Source organism: Olea europaea, chromosome 3, assembly GCF_002742605.1.
Source record: "Olea europaea var. sylvestris chromosome 3, O_europaea_v1, whole genome shotgun sequence".
Classification (NCBI taxonomy): Eukaryota; Viridiplantae; Streptophyta; class Magnoliopsida; order Lamiales; family Oleaceae; genus Olea; species Olea europaea.
The window spans coordinates 6,617,166-6,631,578 of NC_036239.1; the positions used below are offsets into that span (position 1 = coordinate 6,617,166).

General features: G+C 37.2%; 1 protein-coding gene across 1 annotated transcript; it reads left to right on the forward strand.

The window, feature by feature from the left end:
• Positions 1–3,718: 3,718 nt before the first annotated feature.
• Positions 3,719–4,665, forward strand: LOC111377721 (L10-interacting MYB domain-containing protein-like). The gene is made up of 2 exons (XM_023000851.1): positions 3,719–4,093; positions 4,201–4,665. Exons 1-2 carry the CDS (start codon positions 3,719–3,721, stop codon positions 4,663–4,665), a joined length of 840 nt encoding a protein of 279 aa, XP_022856619.1.
• The last annotated feature ends 9,748 nt before the right edge of the window (positions 4,666–14,413 follow it).

Genomic DNA, 14,413 nt, shown 5'->3' on the forward strand with positions numbered 1-14,413 from the left:
TATTTTCGGTGGTGTTTGAGCTTAGGGACCAAACCCCCTTTTATAGCCAACTCCCATCAAATTTATGATTTTAATTACCTTTCAATCAATGGCATAATGAATATTGAATTGAAGTTTTATAAATGTTGAAACTGAAGGATGAATGTTGGACCATCAATATGAAGAAGATGAAGAGACGGATAAGTTACACCTTCTACCCAAAACGAGGCATTTTCTATGCCCTTGAACAATGCTCCAGCAAGTGTGGACTGTTGTGATTCGAACTGTGGTATTGATGCTTCCATATATTCAGCCTATTAAACGTATTATGAAAATGCGACTTTCTAAGTGATATTCTGCCTGATGATGACCCTTGACACTATTCTTATCGTTGGATGAAGGGTTACATTTTCTAGTAATATAAAAGGGACTTGACGCTTCATTTGGCCGTATGACTATTCATTCGTCTGACTTTTCAAGTAAGGGTTCGTGAGAGTTCTTCTGTGCTCTCTAGTTAGGGTTTTCCGCTTCCCTATTTTCTTGTAATCGGTCTTCTCATTCGATTAGTATTTTGAAGGTTTTAACCATTGAATACTTGTAGAGTGATGTTTAGAGTCCTCATGTGTTGAGGTTAGGGATGTGGTCTGTTGATTCGTTGGGGGTCTGAGGCATTTGTGGTTCATGTTGAAGAGATAAGTCTCTTTTCTGTGTTTTCTTGTAGTGGTTGAACTTTGTAATCTTTGATTGCCTATTTTTGGGGCCTTAGTGCAATCGAGTAATATCTACTTTCGATTAGATGTTAACAGGGGATTAGGTGCCTAGTCACTGAACTTCTAGGGCTTCGGTCAAAAAATCTTGTTGTGTTCTTTACTTTCTGCAAGTTTATTTCTATTATTTTGATCAATTGTATCTTGTAACTTATTTTGTGGGTTTTTGGCCCCCTTTCATGGACATTTCTGACCTTGGAATTCTCGAAGATGGCCAAAAGATGATTTCTGAGCTTCTGTCATTCTATGATGACAATCTTCTGCAAAACAGTAGCTTCAACTCTGGGAATCTCAACATTCTAGAAACTCAAAACTCGCTGCAGCAAACGACACAACTTCAACAAGACGATTACTACAACAGACGGAGTTGTATCAGGGGCAACATTCTTCAAGATACAAATATGGCCTCTAGGAGTTTTGTATTCGCATCAACAAATTTCTTGTTCAATCAGTGCAAGCCCTCATCCAATGGCAACACAAACGAGAATATATCTGAATTCAGGTTTGATTCACCTTTCAACTCAACACCAATCGACTACTCCATGGACCCGCTGCCTAGTTAGGATGATGTATCCTTATGGAACCTCTGTGATTTTCACCGGAATGTTTGCGCCAATTGTAATTAGGTTAAGCTATACCCTTGAACTGCCCTGTAGTTATGGAACTGTACTGTATCTGAATGCTATATTATATTTATGAACATGTCTGTACTTTGGTCTTGTAATGCTTTTGAAAGAGTAAGATATTGTAAGAACTGCATTAGTTGCAACTCTTTGATGTCTTTTAATGCACGAATTGGGAAATGATATTTTACATATTTGAGTTTAATGCTTGGGTAGTAATTGGTTTATTCTTTTTATTCTATGAGTGAATGAGCTCATGGAGGTGTTTTCATTTACCCCTTATTAAGGTGACTTTTTTATCTTTGGTTTGAGAAATGGCACCCATTAGGTTCCATTGTTTAGTAGTACTAGAGTCTGTTCTAATGTAGCTATTTTAATGTATAATTCCCTTTAAGCCCTCTCTTTTTTTCTCGAGCACATGTTGGCCTTCTAGTTCTAAGAAGCTTGATATCGCTTTAAGGTTTTGTCCTTCTAATTAACCTCCGTCTGAGCCCTATTACATTTTCGTTTCATTCATTTTTCAAACTTTTTGACCACCAATTCACATTTTTCTGAATCTAACTTCTGACAATGTCAGGCAGGCACATGGTTGAATTATTATTTGCACACACAACATTTCGACCAAATTGACGGCAACACCCCTTAGTTCCTATTTTATTTTACACAATTGCCCTTCAATAATAACATACCTGCCTCCTTCCCTGCACAAACCTAATCCCCCATTGCCTTCCATCTCCAGCGAATCAGTACACCGAGATCTGGCGAAGAAAATCGAAGCTGCATATTGCCGGTTAAAAGGTTGCTCAGTCAAACAGTGCCGGTCAACCCCTGTGCGAGGCCACGATCGGTGTCCTTACCATCTTCACCCGATGATGCATCACCTCCGGGCTCGACTTCACAGTCAACCGGTGCAACAACTTCCTGGGATTCCGATCTGCAGCAAACAAAAATGGCCTACGACGTCGATGGTTTTGGTTATTATCCTGAAACCATGGTATGCCTTCAACTGAACTGGTTCCCCCTCTCTGTTTTGCATCCCCACTACAGAGTTATTGACGTCTGCACGCACCTCGTATGTTAGCTATTGCCGCCATTCACTTGCTTCCCTAGACAAATATTGGTCCCAAATTTGTAGTAGTACAATTTATTTCTTCTCTGTTTCCTATTTACAAAATGGTTATGTGAATGCATTTGTTATCTTGCTGTGATCCACCTTGTCCAGAGTCGTTGTTGTTGTTGCTTTTCTGCTTGGAAGTAGATGCATGTTTCAATTACAGTAACTTGACATTGTTTGTGCTGGTATAAAACTACAGAGTTAAAATTATAACTAGCAACTGCCCACAATTTTCATCTTGTTGCGCAATGCTGGGGCTTGGCAGGAAGAGACAGGACGTCGTCCTGAACTGGTTGCTTGAGTTCTTCTTGAGTAGCAACGTAATTCATTTTGTGTTGTCGACATCATCTAGAGTATCCTCCCTTCTTCCTGCATTGTGTGAAATGGGTAGTGCTAAAGTTATCAACTAGCATTGAGATTGGTCTTCCAATTTTGAGTGATTCCAGTCAAGAGAAGTCTACATTTCAGTGACACCGTTGCATATGTTTCTGTAACAATTGCTTATTAATGACTACACCTGTAGTTTTGAAGTATGTTTTTATCAATATCATCCTAATCCCTAAAGAGAGGAACATCTCGCAACCATTCACCCACTCAATTAAACTCAACAAGGCCTAGTTCAATACTTATTCGGGGTTGGCTATATCAATGCTCTTCCTATAGCACCCCTGTGACACCTAAATTATGTATGTGTTCTGCTAGACCAACTTTTCCCTAATACAACATCGGTCCTACAGCAGTCATAGAGCTAATGACATCCATCCTTATTCCATGTGAAGTGCCAAATTCATTTCTGTAACACTTCCAGAAAGTTAATGGAGTTAGCACTTGATTGCATGCTTGGAATTGTTTGTATTAATTTGCATTTATATGTATACGAAAATCCCATTTTGCAATTCACAGTATATCAGTCCTTCTCATTAACATAAGTATTACCAAGTATCCATGTATGGCTTCACACTCTTTTATATACAGTTATAGCATAAAAGCTCATATTGCAAGCAATTAGTTGAGCTTTACAATTATGTTATTACACTGAACTGAAGAGCTGCCACACTACCCTTTCATTCACACTTTGAAGCTCATATTGCAAGCAATTAGTTGAGCTTTACAATTACATTATTACACTGAATTGAAGAGCTGCCACACTACCATTTCATTCACACCTTTGCACTGCATTTGTGCTTTCTCACAAGCTCTTACAACTATGATGTGCAACATTTGCGTAGAAATATATGACACAAAATCCGGACGCCATGCCCATCGCATCATCAAATCCGAACATGGAAAACAGGCCGGAGCCTCGCAAGTGTGCTAGATGGGAACCTCGAGAGCAGAAGATCTTCATGTTCGTCGCCGAACACGTCACTGCAGAGGGACACCGTCGTGGAAAGTGCTTCTCTTCAACAGGGTGGGAGCGATTACGCGAATTGTTCAACAAAAATCCTGAGAAAAACTGGACTATTGCACAGCTGAAAAACCATTGGGGTGCTATGCGCACGAACCACAAACTATTGTTTGAGCTGCTCCAGTGCACGGGAATAGCTTGTGGTTTGAGCACCGGGGGCAGAATTGACGCTCCGGAATGGTGGTGGAAGCAGAAAATTAAGGTAACCACATGTAAACACTCTGACAAGTTATACTAGCTTGCTTAGAAACGTTTTGAAAGTTGAACAACTCCTTAACACTTTACTAATGCTCCCGTGTTCGATTACAGGAGAACCCTCGGTATGGAAAGTCCAAGGACAATGACAACACGCAGATCTACCATAAATATAGCCGTCTGTTTGGAGGTAGTTGTGACTCCATGAAATACGCACTGATACCCACGAAGCTATCGCAACGTGGGTTTGACTTGGGCGCCAACTCCGACTCAGATGATCTGAACGACACTCTACCTATCAATGTCGAGAAGACAGATTCGAGCAACAACCCGACTCCAAGAAGAGCGAGCTCCTTGATAAATATCTCCCTGCATCGAAGCGGCAAGAAACCTAAGGAAAAACATGCGAAGGGGAAGCGGAAGAAGTTCGGGGCGAGGGAGGTTTCTGAGTCGGTGGACAACCTTGCTTGCGCATCGAAGGAGATGGCCTCTGCGATCCGCACAAAAGAAGAGGGGCGTATGACTCTCCACGAAAGCATAGATGATGCTTTCGACTGGGCTTATCGAAGCCGAGGATGAGTTACACATGTTCACGTTGTGGTTCCTACGAAACTCCGAAAATCGTGTTACGTACAGTGCAGCTAAAACGTCGGAGATGCGCTACAAGTGAATCGCGTATTGTTTTGAACGCGACAAAATGTCGGGTTCTGGGAGCCCCTGATCATGCTCAGACTGTATGTGTCGTTGCTTTGCTTTCGTTTGAACGCCTTCTAAATTATCATCCGTAGGGGTTGTTGTAATAATACTTTGTTGTTCGGCTTCTTGTTTGCACGTTTTGCGCACTACTACCATGTGCGCTATGTATTTCGTACTGCTGAATGTAATGAAAATATCTGCATCTGACTCATTTCCATGCACGTCAACAACTATTTCATCCCCGTGTACCCGTGAACGTCGTAAAGGCTGTCAATAGCTCGCTGAACGATAAAATTCGGGCTAAAACACGTCGTGCCCACATACACAACTATTACATATTTTCAATGACGTATATTCCTACAACGTGTAACAATTCAATAACTGCTGGAACGGCATACACTGTAAACTTTCATAAGTCTGTATGTAGCACAGATTGTTTTTTTAAAGTGTTTAGTCTGCTCCTGCAACATAGAGAAATAGACTCATAGCTGTGAGGAAGCAACAACTGATGGAGAAATATGTTCCTACAGGGGACTCAATTATTATGTACATTTACATAATTCTACCCCTAATAGCTTGATGTGATGTCATTGCTTAGGGTAGATAAATAAATTTGGACATAAATAATTGCATAGGACATAATCAACCACTGCCTAAACGCTGTATTCCTACTCTGACAAGTTCAAAAAAAGGTCAATGACTCTAGAAAAGCAACTAATTTTCCCCATAAATAATTGCGTAGCACATAATCAACCACTGCATAAACGCTGTCTTCCTACTCTGACAAGTTCACAAAAAGGTCAATGACTCTAGAAAAGCAAATAATTTTCCCCATATAATGCACTCGCATAGACTCCATAATTATCAACAGTATGTTCGTGTATTGCATATAACTGCAAACCACGTAAACAATTTAGGAAGGGCCAAATCTTTGCGCATCAATAATGTTTTCCCACAGACTCCATTATTACGTGAACGTTGGAATCCAACTACTAACAATTAGGAAAATGACATTGTGTCTGTTGAAGCGAAGATTCCCCGCGTGGTACAACGCATATATCGCACAGTCACTGCACCTTCTATAGGCATGCTAGTGGAATCAATAATTGTCAGCACTAACTATACAATGTTGATTGCATGCATTGCAAAGTATCCTGTTATAAGAAGGTTATTCCCCTAATTGGCGAAGTAGTGGGTCACGCAACTACTATCCGAATCACAGTTGCAAGTTGATGTTGACGAGTACAATGAATTGAGTTTTGTGTCGTTCCTTCGGTTGTTGGAGATGACAGACACGTTCGGTTCGCATACGTCATCGGACACCGACTGTGACATCGTGTCGAACTCCTGTTCGGACGATGGTTCAGATGAAGACGTACTGCATCACTTGGAAGCGGATATGGTGGTGTGGCTACAGTATTGTCGTATCGCTGAGCGGATGGTACGCCAATACCTCCTGCCGGATCCGACCCACCGTTACTTATTTCCTACAACACGAAGCGGTCATATCTTCACAGAACATGCATGTGTACCCCCAAACGTGCTTTCAGGAGTTTAGAATGTACCCGCCCATGGTCAGGCACTTTGTACATGTGTTGAGAGATCGCTACAGATTGGAAAACAGTACGAGCATCGATAAGTACGAGCAGGTTGGAATGTTTTTGTGTATAATGGCGCACGGGAAGGGATATCACCAAGTACAAACGTTGTTTGGATATTCACTGTAGACCGTCGACCATTATTCCAAGCGTGTCCTTCGCGCCGTCGGTGCGCCGGTAGCAGACATGTTCCGGCCTCATGAAAGCTACAACTGTGGCGCTACAAGTCATCACCCTGATCCGCACCGATATCGGTTGTTCCAGGTACATTTATGTTGCTACATGTTGTCTTGGTGCTCCAGTAACAGTGAGCATAATTTTTTCGAGTATTTGACGTGCACTGAAAATGGACGTCGCAGGATTGTATTGGAGCTATCGACGGGACTCATGTGCGAGCGGTGTTGCCACAGCGTAAAAGAATTAACTTTATAGGCCGAAAAGGGGTGCCCACTCAGAACGTCTTGGCTGCGTGCGATTTCAACTTGTGCTTCACATTTGTGTTACCAAGAAGCATGGGCCCCATGCACAACAACAGCATACTAGCCCGCGCGGCGCATAGTCCGGACGTACACTTTTCGGAACCGGCTGAAGGGAAATATTACTTGGTGGACTCTGGATTTTCACATCGGCCGGGGTACATGGCACCGTACAAGGGGTCAGATGCACGTTACCACTTCCAAGAATTTCACGATCATGGAGGCGGCCGACGTCGATTTCGTAATGCATGCGAGAGGTTCAACTTTCATCACTCATCATGTCGAAACATTATTGAGCGTGCATTCGGAGTTTTGAAGCTACGATGGAAGATTCTGGACAGGATGCCTAGTTATTCATATCGAGCCCAAATCACTGTGGTCGTGGCAGTAATGGGAGTCCATAATTTCCTGCGGCGCAACGGACGACTCGATGAAGGATTCCACAGGGCCGAGGAAGTCGACAATGAAGAAGTTGAGGTTGAGTTACCCGATGAGGAAGACGAACTAGCAGCGGAAGAGGATGTCGTTGCGGACGAGAATGTGTCGTGGACCCAATTACAAGATTACATAGCGCACACCATACGTTGACTAGGTTAACGCTACCTTATTGTTAAAAGCCGGTATGAAAGCGTAATTTACTAATGGAATGCATGTTGTAATGTGCGAATTTGTCTCGATGCAATCTATGCAAAAATATTATTTTCGTCAAAATCATGCCCGAAAATGAATTCCATGCTAACGTGGATAGACGTAATGATTTTTTGTCTTTATTCTCATGTGAGCAACGTCATTATCCATAAGAGGGGCAGTAACGTCATTTTCATAAAATTGTGACTGTCTTCAATTTTGGAATTCAACATTTGCAACCCTATGTGTCAGGGACAATCCATGCAAAAGAAACGTGGGTCCCACTGGCCCTCCATTTTTTACTGAAGAAAATGAGAGGTAATGGAAGAAAATGGGGCTTAGACACAAGCTAAGTATGGAAGCGAGGGTATAGACTTAGACTTGTGGAAGACATGTTAAGAATAAATGAGAACATAACCAGTGACCTATTATTTCCAAAGAAATTGTTGAAAAAAATTATGACTAAGGGTGTCTGACAAAACGTGAAATAGTTTATTCAAACCCAAATTGTCATTTATTTACACGTCTTTCTTCATTTTTAGAGCAAAAAGTGGAATACGGATTGCTTTATAATGCACCCTTCATTGTAAATCTCTTTTATAGTAATATATAATTTCACAAAAATAAGTAAAATCGTGTCAATGTTAATTTTATACCGAACATAAATATGTTGAAATATATAAATCATATCCTCTCTTTCCGATGGTGCTAGCATAAAATTCCAATAAATTGAGGGTTGATCAACTTTTAGAAAACTCAACAATTTTTACATTTTGTTTTATTTTTAGGTGAAAAGGACGAATATGCTTTGGCCTTTGAAGGTGGGAATATTATAAAACTACAAACGAGAATATTTTTTGTTTTCATTTTTTTTTAAGTGTGTTTCAACTTTCAAGTCTTAAGAAGCTACTTCTAACAGACGGAGTTTGTAATAATAAACAAATATTTAATTCTTTTAATTATTGTGTAGTATAAGATTACTTTTGTCACCGTCCAAATTTAGCGTTTATTTGATATTGATTAAAGTAAGATTCTAATCGAAGTCAAACAATCAAAATTAACAACATATTTCATGAGTCCCATAACTTTTCAAACACATATTTCAAAAACTTCCATCAAAATTTACCAAATATCTAATTTTAATTCCCACCAAGCAAGGGCTTAAGGTTGTGATAGGTTGTTGAGGTCGATCGAATGGATCATCATGATTCCGAGATTGTAGGTGTGGTCTAGATCATGATTACTTTTCACCTAAGTAATCATTGTTTGAATTTTGATTGGCTGAAAATTATTGTTGATGTCATGGTGTCACTTGTCGTTTTGGAATTGGCCATTCGAGCGGTGCTGACGTCATTAAGAGACCTGCATTTAGGATTGCAATGATAATGCTTCTAGATGACGACGAACATGGATCGAGCTGACCTGTTAAGGGCCGAGTAGACCTAGTGTATTGAATCTTTATAAACTCCCCTTAAACTAAAGGTAAATTCGATTTGGTTTTTGTGAGTTCGAACACCGACAATATTCACACCACAATTTTTATTATGGTTTCATCCATGATCGTCGTATTTTTCACTTGGTGTCACAATGACCAATGAACTTTAATTTATTTTACATGGTTATCGAACTTTTCACTTAGTGTTACCATGATCATCAAACTTTTTTTTTTTTTCAATGACCACTGAACTTTTATTTATTTCAACATGGCTGCCGAACTTTTCACTCATAGACACCATGAGCATTAAACTTTAATTTAGTTCTAATAAAGTTCTGGTAAATAACACAAGCGACCCCTATCTATTGAATTTTTTTACCATTGGGTCCCTAACCTTTTATTTCTAGAACTCAAAATCCCAAAACTTTAAAATAGCAATTGAGATTTTAATAAAAAAAAGTCAGTTTGACAGTTAAATGGTCAAATTTGGATTAAAATGATAATTGAATCCTTAGTTTGATTTAAAATAGAAGAATCGAAATAATTAGAATTAAACAAAAGAGTAGAAAAAAGAATAGAGAACAAAAATTTGAGGGTAAAAAAAAAAAGAAAAAAGAAAAATCGAGGCCAATCCACACCTTTCCCCTCATTTCCCAAACCAATTCCACCAAATATGCGTCATCATTGTCCCCCACCACCACCATCATTAATTTAAACACAAATTCAAATTTTAAATAATAGATAACAGATACAAATACAATTTTATTTTGTCTTATTTTTGTTGGGAAATTATTAATTTGCCATGTAGGTCTACATATGTAATTAACTGCTTATAAATGCTATTTTAAAGTTAGGTCTAAAATTGAAGTACTCTAATAAATAATTAAGTAATCGGGCTTAGGGTATTTGAATAAAGCATGGGCTGGATTATATGTTTATAAACCGGATTCCTTTATAATTGTTTTTCGCGATGGACGAAATACATATAAAAACTATATATATAGAGTTATAATCCCCAATTCATATGCAATTTCTCATTTTTTTTTATCATCCCATCAACACAAGAATTTAGATAGAAAGTATATAAAAAAGAAATATTCAAAACCCACAAAAGGAATTTAAGAATCAATAAGAAGAATTTAATAATTCAAGAATTCATAAACAATAATCAATATTAAAGATCCGGAAAATAAGACTTATATATTATAATTCAAAATTCATTATTCGAGAAACAAATCAATGGATCAAGGTATATTCCACATTAATTATTTTTTGTTAGTGATTTCACATAGAGAATCTTGACAATATGGTAATTAGGTTTTCATGTTATTAAGATTTAAAGTTTCATATAATTCCTACAAGTGTTATAAGAGCCAACTCATGTTAAATCATTGAGATTAAATGATGAATTTTAGGGTTGAAATTCATACTATAGATTTCTCAATTTTGGGATGTAAATTTTAGCCCTAAATTTCAAATTAAGGATATGTTTTCAAATATAACAATTTTAGAAATTAATTGTTGAATTTTTTAGTATGGTTATAATTGATGTATTAAGGTTGTATTCTATATTCAATTTAAAGTTATACGTGGAAAAAGTAACATGGCTGCCACTTATTCTCCATTCAATTAACTATTCTGCTTCCACAATATCTGTCAACATCAACTCTGTTCTCGTGATAAATGGAACCAATATTAAAACTGAAAAGAGAACATTCAAATCATTCTTAGTTGCATGAACTTAGATCTTGTGTTAAGGAATCAATAATCTGCTGCATTTACGGATAAAAGTTTCACTGTTGAAAAATGGAACTTTGATAAGTGAGATGGTTCAAACCGTATAAGTCTTATGATTATGAAGCGTGGAATTCGAGAATCATTCAGAGACACCATGTCAGATGAGGTAACTAATGCTAATGAATTTCTTGGTGAAATTGAAAAAATCTTTGCAAATGCGATAAGGTTGAAACTAGTACGCTTCTGACGAACTTAATTTCACTAAGGTATAAAGGTAAATGAAATATTTGAGAGTACATCATGTAAATGTCTCATATTGTTTCAAAACTTAAGACACTAAAGCTTGAGCTGTCTGATGATTTGCTTGTGCTTGTGCTTGTGCTTTTGATTTTGATTTTTCTTCCTGCACAATACAATAAATTCAAGGTTAGTTACGGCTGTCAAAAGGAGAAGTGGAAACTAAATGAGCTCATTTTATACTATGTGTAAGAAGAAGAAAGGCTAAAGTAAGACACGACAGAAAGTGCTCACTTAGCTAGTACTTCTAAGAACAAGTTCAAGAAAAGAAAAAATAAGGGAGCGGTCCAGCTCAAAAGTAACAGCAAAGGACTAAAAAGGATGAATTATCTGGCTATTACTTTGGTGGAAACCTAGGACACTTGTAAAGAGATTGTAACAAATATTACACTTGACGTGTAAAGAAATGTATATTTCTCTCTTTGATTTTTCTAAATCTAATTTAGCTTCAGTACATAGACATACTTGGTGGATTGATTTCGGTGCCACTACTCATATAAGTGTGTCTATACAAGGTTGCCTGAACAGCCAAAAGTCAAATGATGCTGAAAGATTCATCTATGTGGACGACGACAATCAGTTGAAGTTGAGACTACAGAGACTTTTAAATTATTATTGAAGAATGATTTTTATTTTTATTTGAAAGAGACTTTGTGGTATCGTCTTTTAGACGAAATTTGGTTTCTATTTCTGTATTAAACAAATTTGGTTATTCTTGTTCATTTGGAAATAATAAATTTAGTCCTTTTTCTTAATTCAAATCTTGTGGGTACTGGTTCTTTATTTGGATGTGATAATCTATACTTGCTTATTTCGATTGCCTCTTATAATGAAACGTTGCATGTGAATTCACGAGGTATTAAAATGTAAATTAACCAATAAGAATTATACATCATTATAGCACAAGCATTTGGATCACATTTCTCGAAAGAGAATCGTATAGCTTGTATTAGAAGAAATTCTTGATACCCTTGATTTTTTAGACTTAAGCGTTTGTACGAATTTTATTAAGGGAAAACAAAAAAATGGGTAAAGATATTAGGTGCCAATAAAACTTTGGACGTCTTAGAACTAATTCATACGGATATCTATGGGTCATTCCCTTCGGCTTCCTAGATTAATCAACAGTCATTTGTTACGTTCATAGATGATTATTCTCATTATGGCTACCAATATCTCATTCATGAGAAATCCCAATCACTGGACATGTTCAAAGCTTATAAGGTCGAAGCCTGAAGTTGAAAATCAACTCAACAAAAGAATAAAACATTTTAGATTTAATCGTGGCGATGAATACTATGGCAAGTATAACGGATCAGGAGAATAATGTCCAGGGTCTTCTACTAAATTTTTAGAAGAATGTGGAATAATCCCGGAGTACACCATGCTAGGTTCTCTAGCGTGCGGTGTTGCTCAAAGACGAAACAGGACACTCAAAGACATGATAAGAAGTATGATTAGTCATTCTACCTTGTTAGAATCTCTCTAGGAAGAAGCATTAAAAACTACAACTTATATACTCATTACAAGAAAATTATTACATTTTTTTTTCTTTATTTGATATAGAGGATTTTGACAATAAAGTAATTAGGTTTTCACGTATTAAGATTTAAAGTTTCATAAAATTCCTACATTTTTTTATTTCTTTATCTATTTTAAATCAAACTAAGGGCATTGGTCATTTTAATCAAAAGTTGACATTTTCATTGTCAAACTAATGTTTTTAATTATAAAAAGACCTCGAGATAGACATTTGGAAACTTTTTGACTGCTAGCAGGGGCAGAGCTACATGGAGTCCAGTGCAGGCCGATGCACACACTGGACTTTGGATTTGACACAGGAAAATTCAGTGTGTCTGTACTGAACCAAAAAGAAGAAGAAGAAAAGGGACGAAAGAAGAAGAAAGTGTGTCTGCAGTCTGTAGGCATTGGCGCCGACAGGGAAGCAGGGAAGGAGGAAAAAAGTTACAGCTGCCGACATGGAAGAAGAAGGGGAGGAGGAAGAAAAGTTCACTTGGGCCAATTTTTAGATTTTGGGCCTTCTCTTTAGTTAGGCTGTTTGAAAGAAAAACAATAGGCCCTATTACAAATTTATTGGCCCATCAATTTATTGTTTGTACAATGAACCCCAACATCTTATCTATTGTTAAAAAATGTACTTTGCATTGATCACATGAAGCCCTTTTTGTTCATAGACTAATTTCGACAAAAAAATCACCGTAGCCGACACTTAAAATTGTGCCCACTGTGGAGGAAATCTCTAGCTCCGCCCCTGACTGCTAGTGCTAAAAATCAAAGGTTTGGAACACATCATCAAAATATTCAAAGGTGAGAGACCCCAGTGCTATTTATTTTACAAAGTTCGATGGAAATGGTGACACAAAGTGAAAAGTTTGATAGTAACAATGACACTAAATGGAAAGTTCGATGGTCATGGTGAAAGAAAATAAAGTTCGGTGGTAAAGATGACACTAAGCAAAAAGTTCGATGATCATGAATGAAACCAGAGCCGATCCTAGGCACAGGCTGTGTCTCGGGCCCAAAACCACAAAGGGCCTATTTTGGCCCAAAGTTTTTTTTTTTTTTTTAAATATTGAAAGGAGGAAAATAGTTTTTTCATTATTTGTGAAATGATTGAGATATTTGTTTGTTGTTTTAATCTTTAGTTTTAAGTTAACAATATATTGCATAATATATCGTTGAACTTTGCATTTACGTTCATTTTGGGGGCTCGCCTCGGACCCCGACAATCACAGGACCGGTCCTGGATGAAACTAATCCATTTGTTTATCTTCATCATATTTTTATTGCAAAGGGTCCAATAATCGCTCACTTTTGCTTATCGCATTTTTATTCTTTAACATTCAATTAATTAACACATTTTTGTCTTTTATAGCAACTTTTGCCCTAATATTCCGCTAAGATGCATTGAAACAAGGGACAAATATTTTGTCAAACTTTGTATCAGTTATTTTTTAAATTATTAAAAAATACGAGGCAAATAAGTCTTTATATGCTCTTGTAGCATTTTTTTTCAAACAAAAACTCTCATTAGAGAGAAAATGTGCAAATTAATAAAAGGCTGATAATAAGAATCTAACGAAAAAAGTTGAGAACTAAAGTGCAAAAATAGAAAAAGATTAGAAACTTTAATAACAAATAAAATATGATGTAGTTTTCGAGATTGTGATGTTAAGTTTATTTATCCATTTATCAATGTCAACTTGTTTCTTAACTTTATGCATTCCACCTCAATATGGAATGCATTTCATCACGTATTCATAAAATAATAGTCTTTAACTTTCCTTTTCATTTCCCCCGCTCCACTCTCTTCCATCCTTCAACTTCAACGAGTTTTCGAATAAAATGGAAGAAAGGACACAAAAGGAGGGATGGGGCGAGAAAGGTGTACTTAGGTTTTAGGAAGGAGATTTTTTATTTTATTTTTATTTTTAATAAAA

Coding starts and splice junctions, on each gene's coding strand:
- LOC111377721 (XM_023000851.1), top strand. CDS start 3,719: ATGACACAAAATCCGGACGCCATGCCCATCGCATCATCAAATCCGAAC. Junction 4,094..4,200: donor GGTGGAAGCAGAAAATTAAG/GTAACCACATGT, acceptor GTTCGATTACAG/GAGAACCCTCGGTATGGAAA.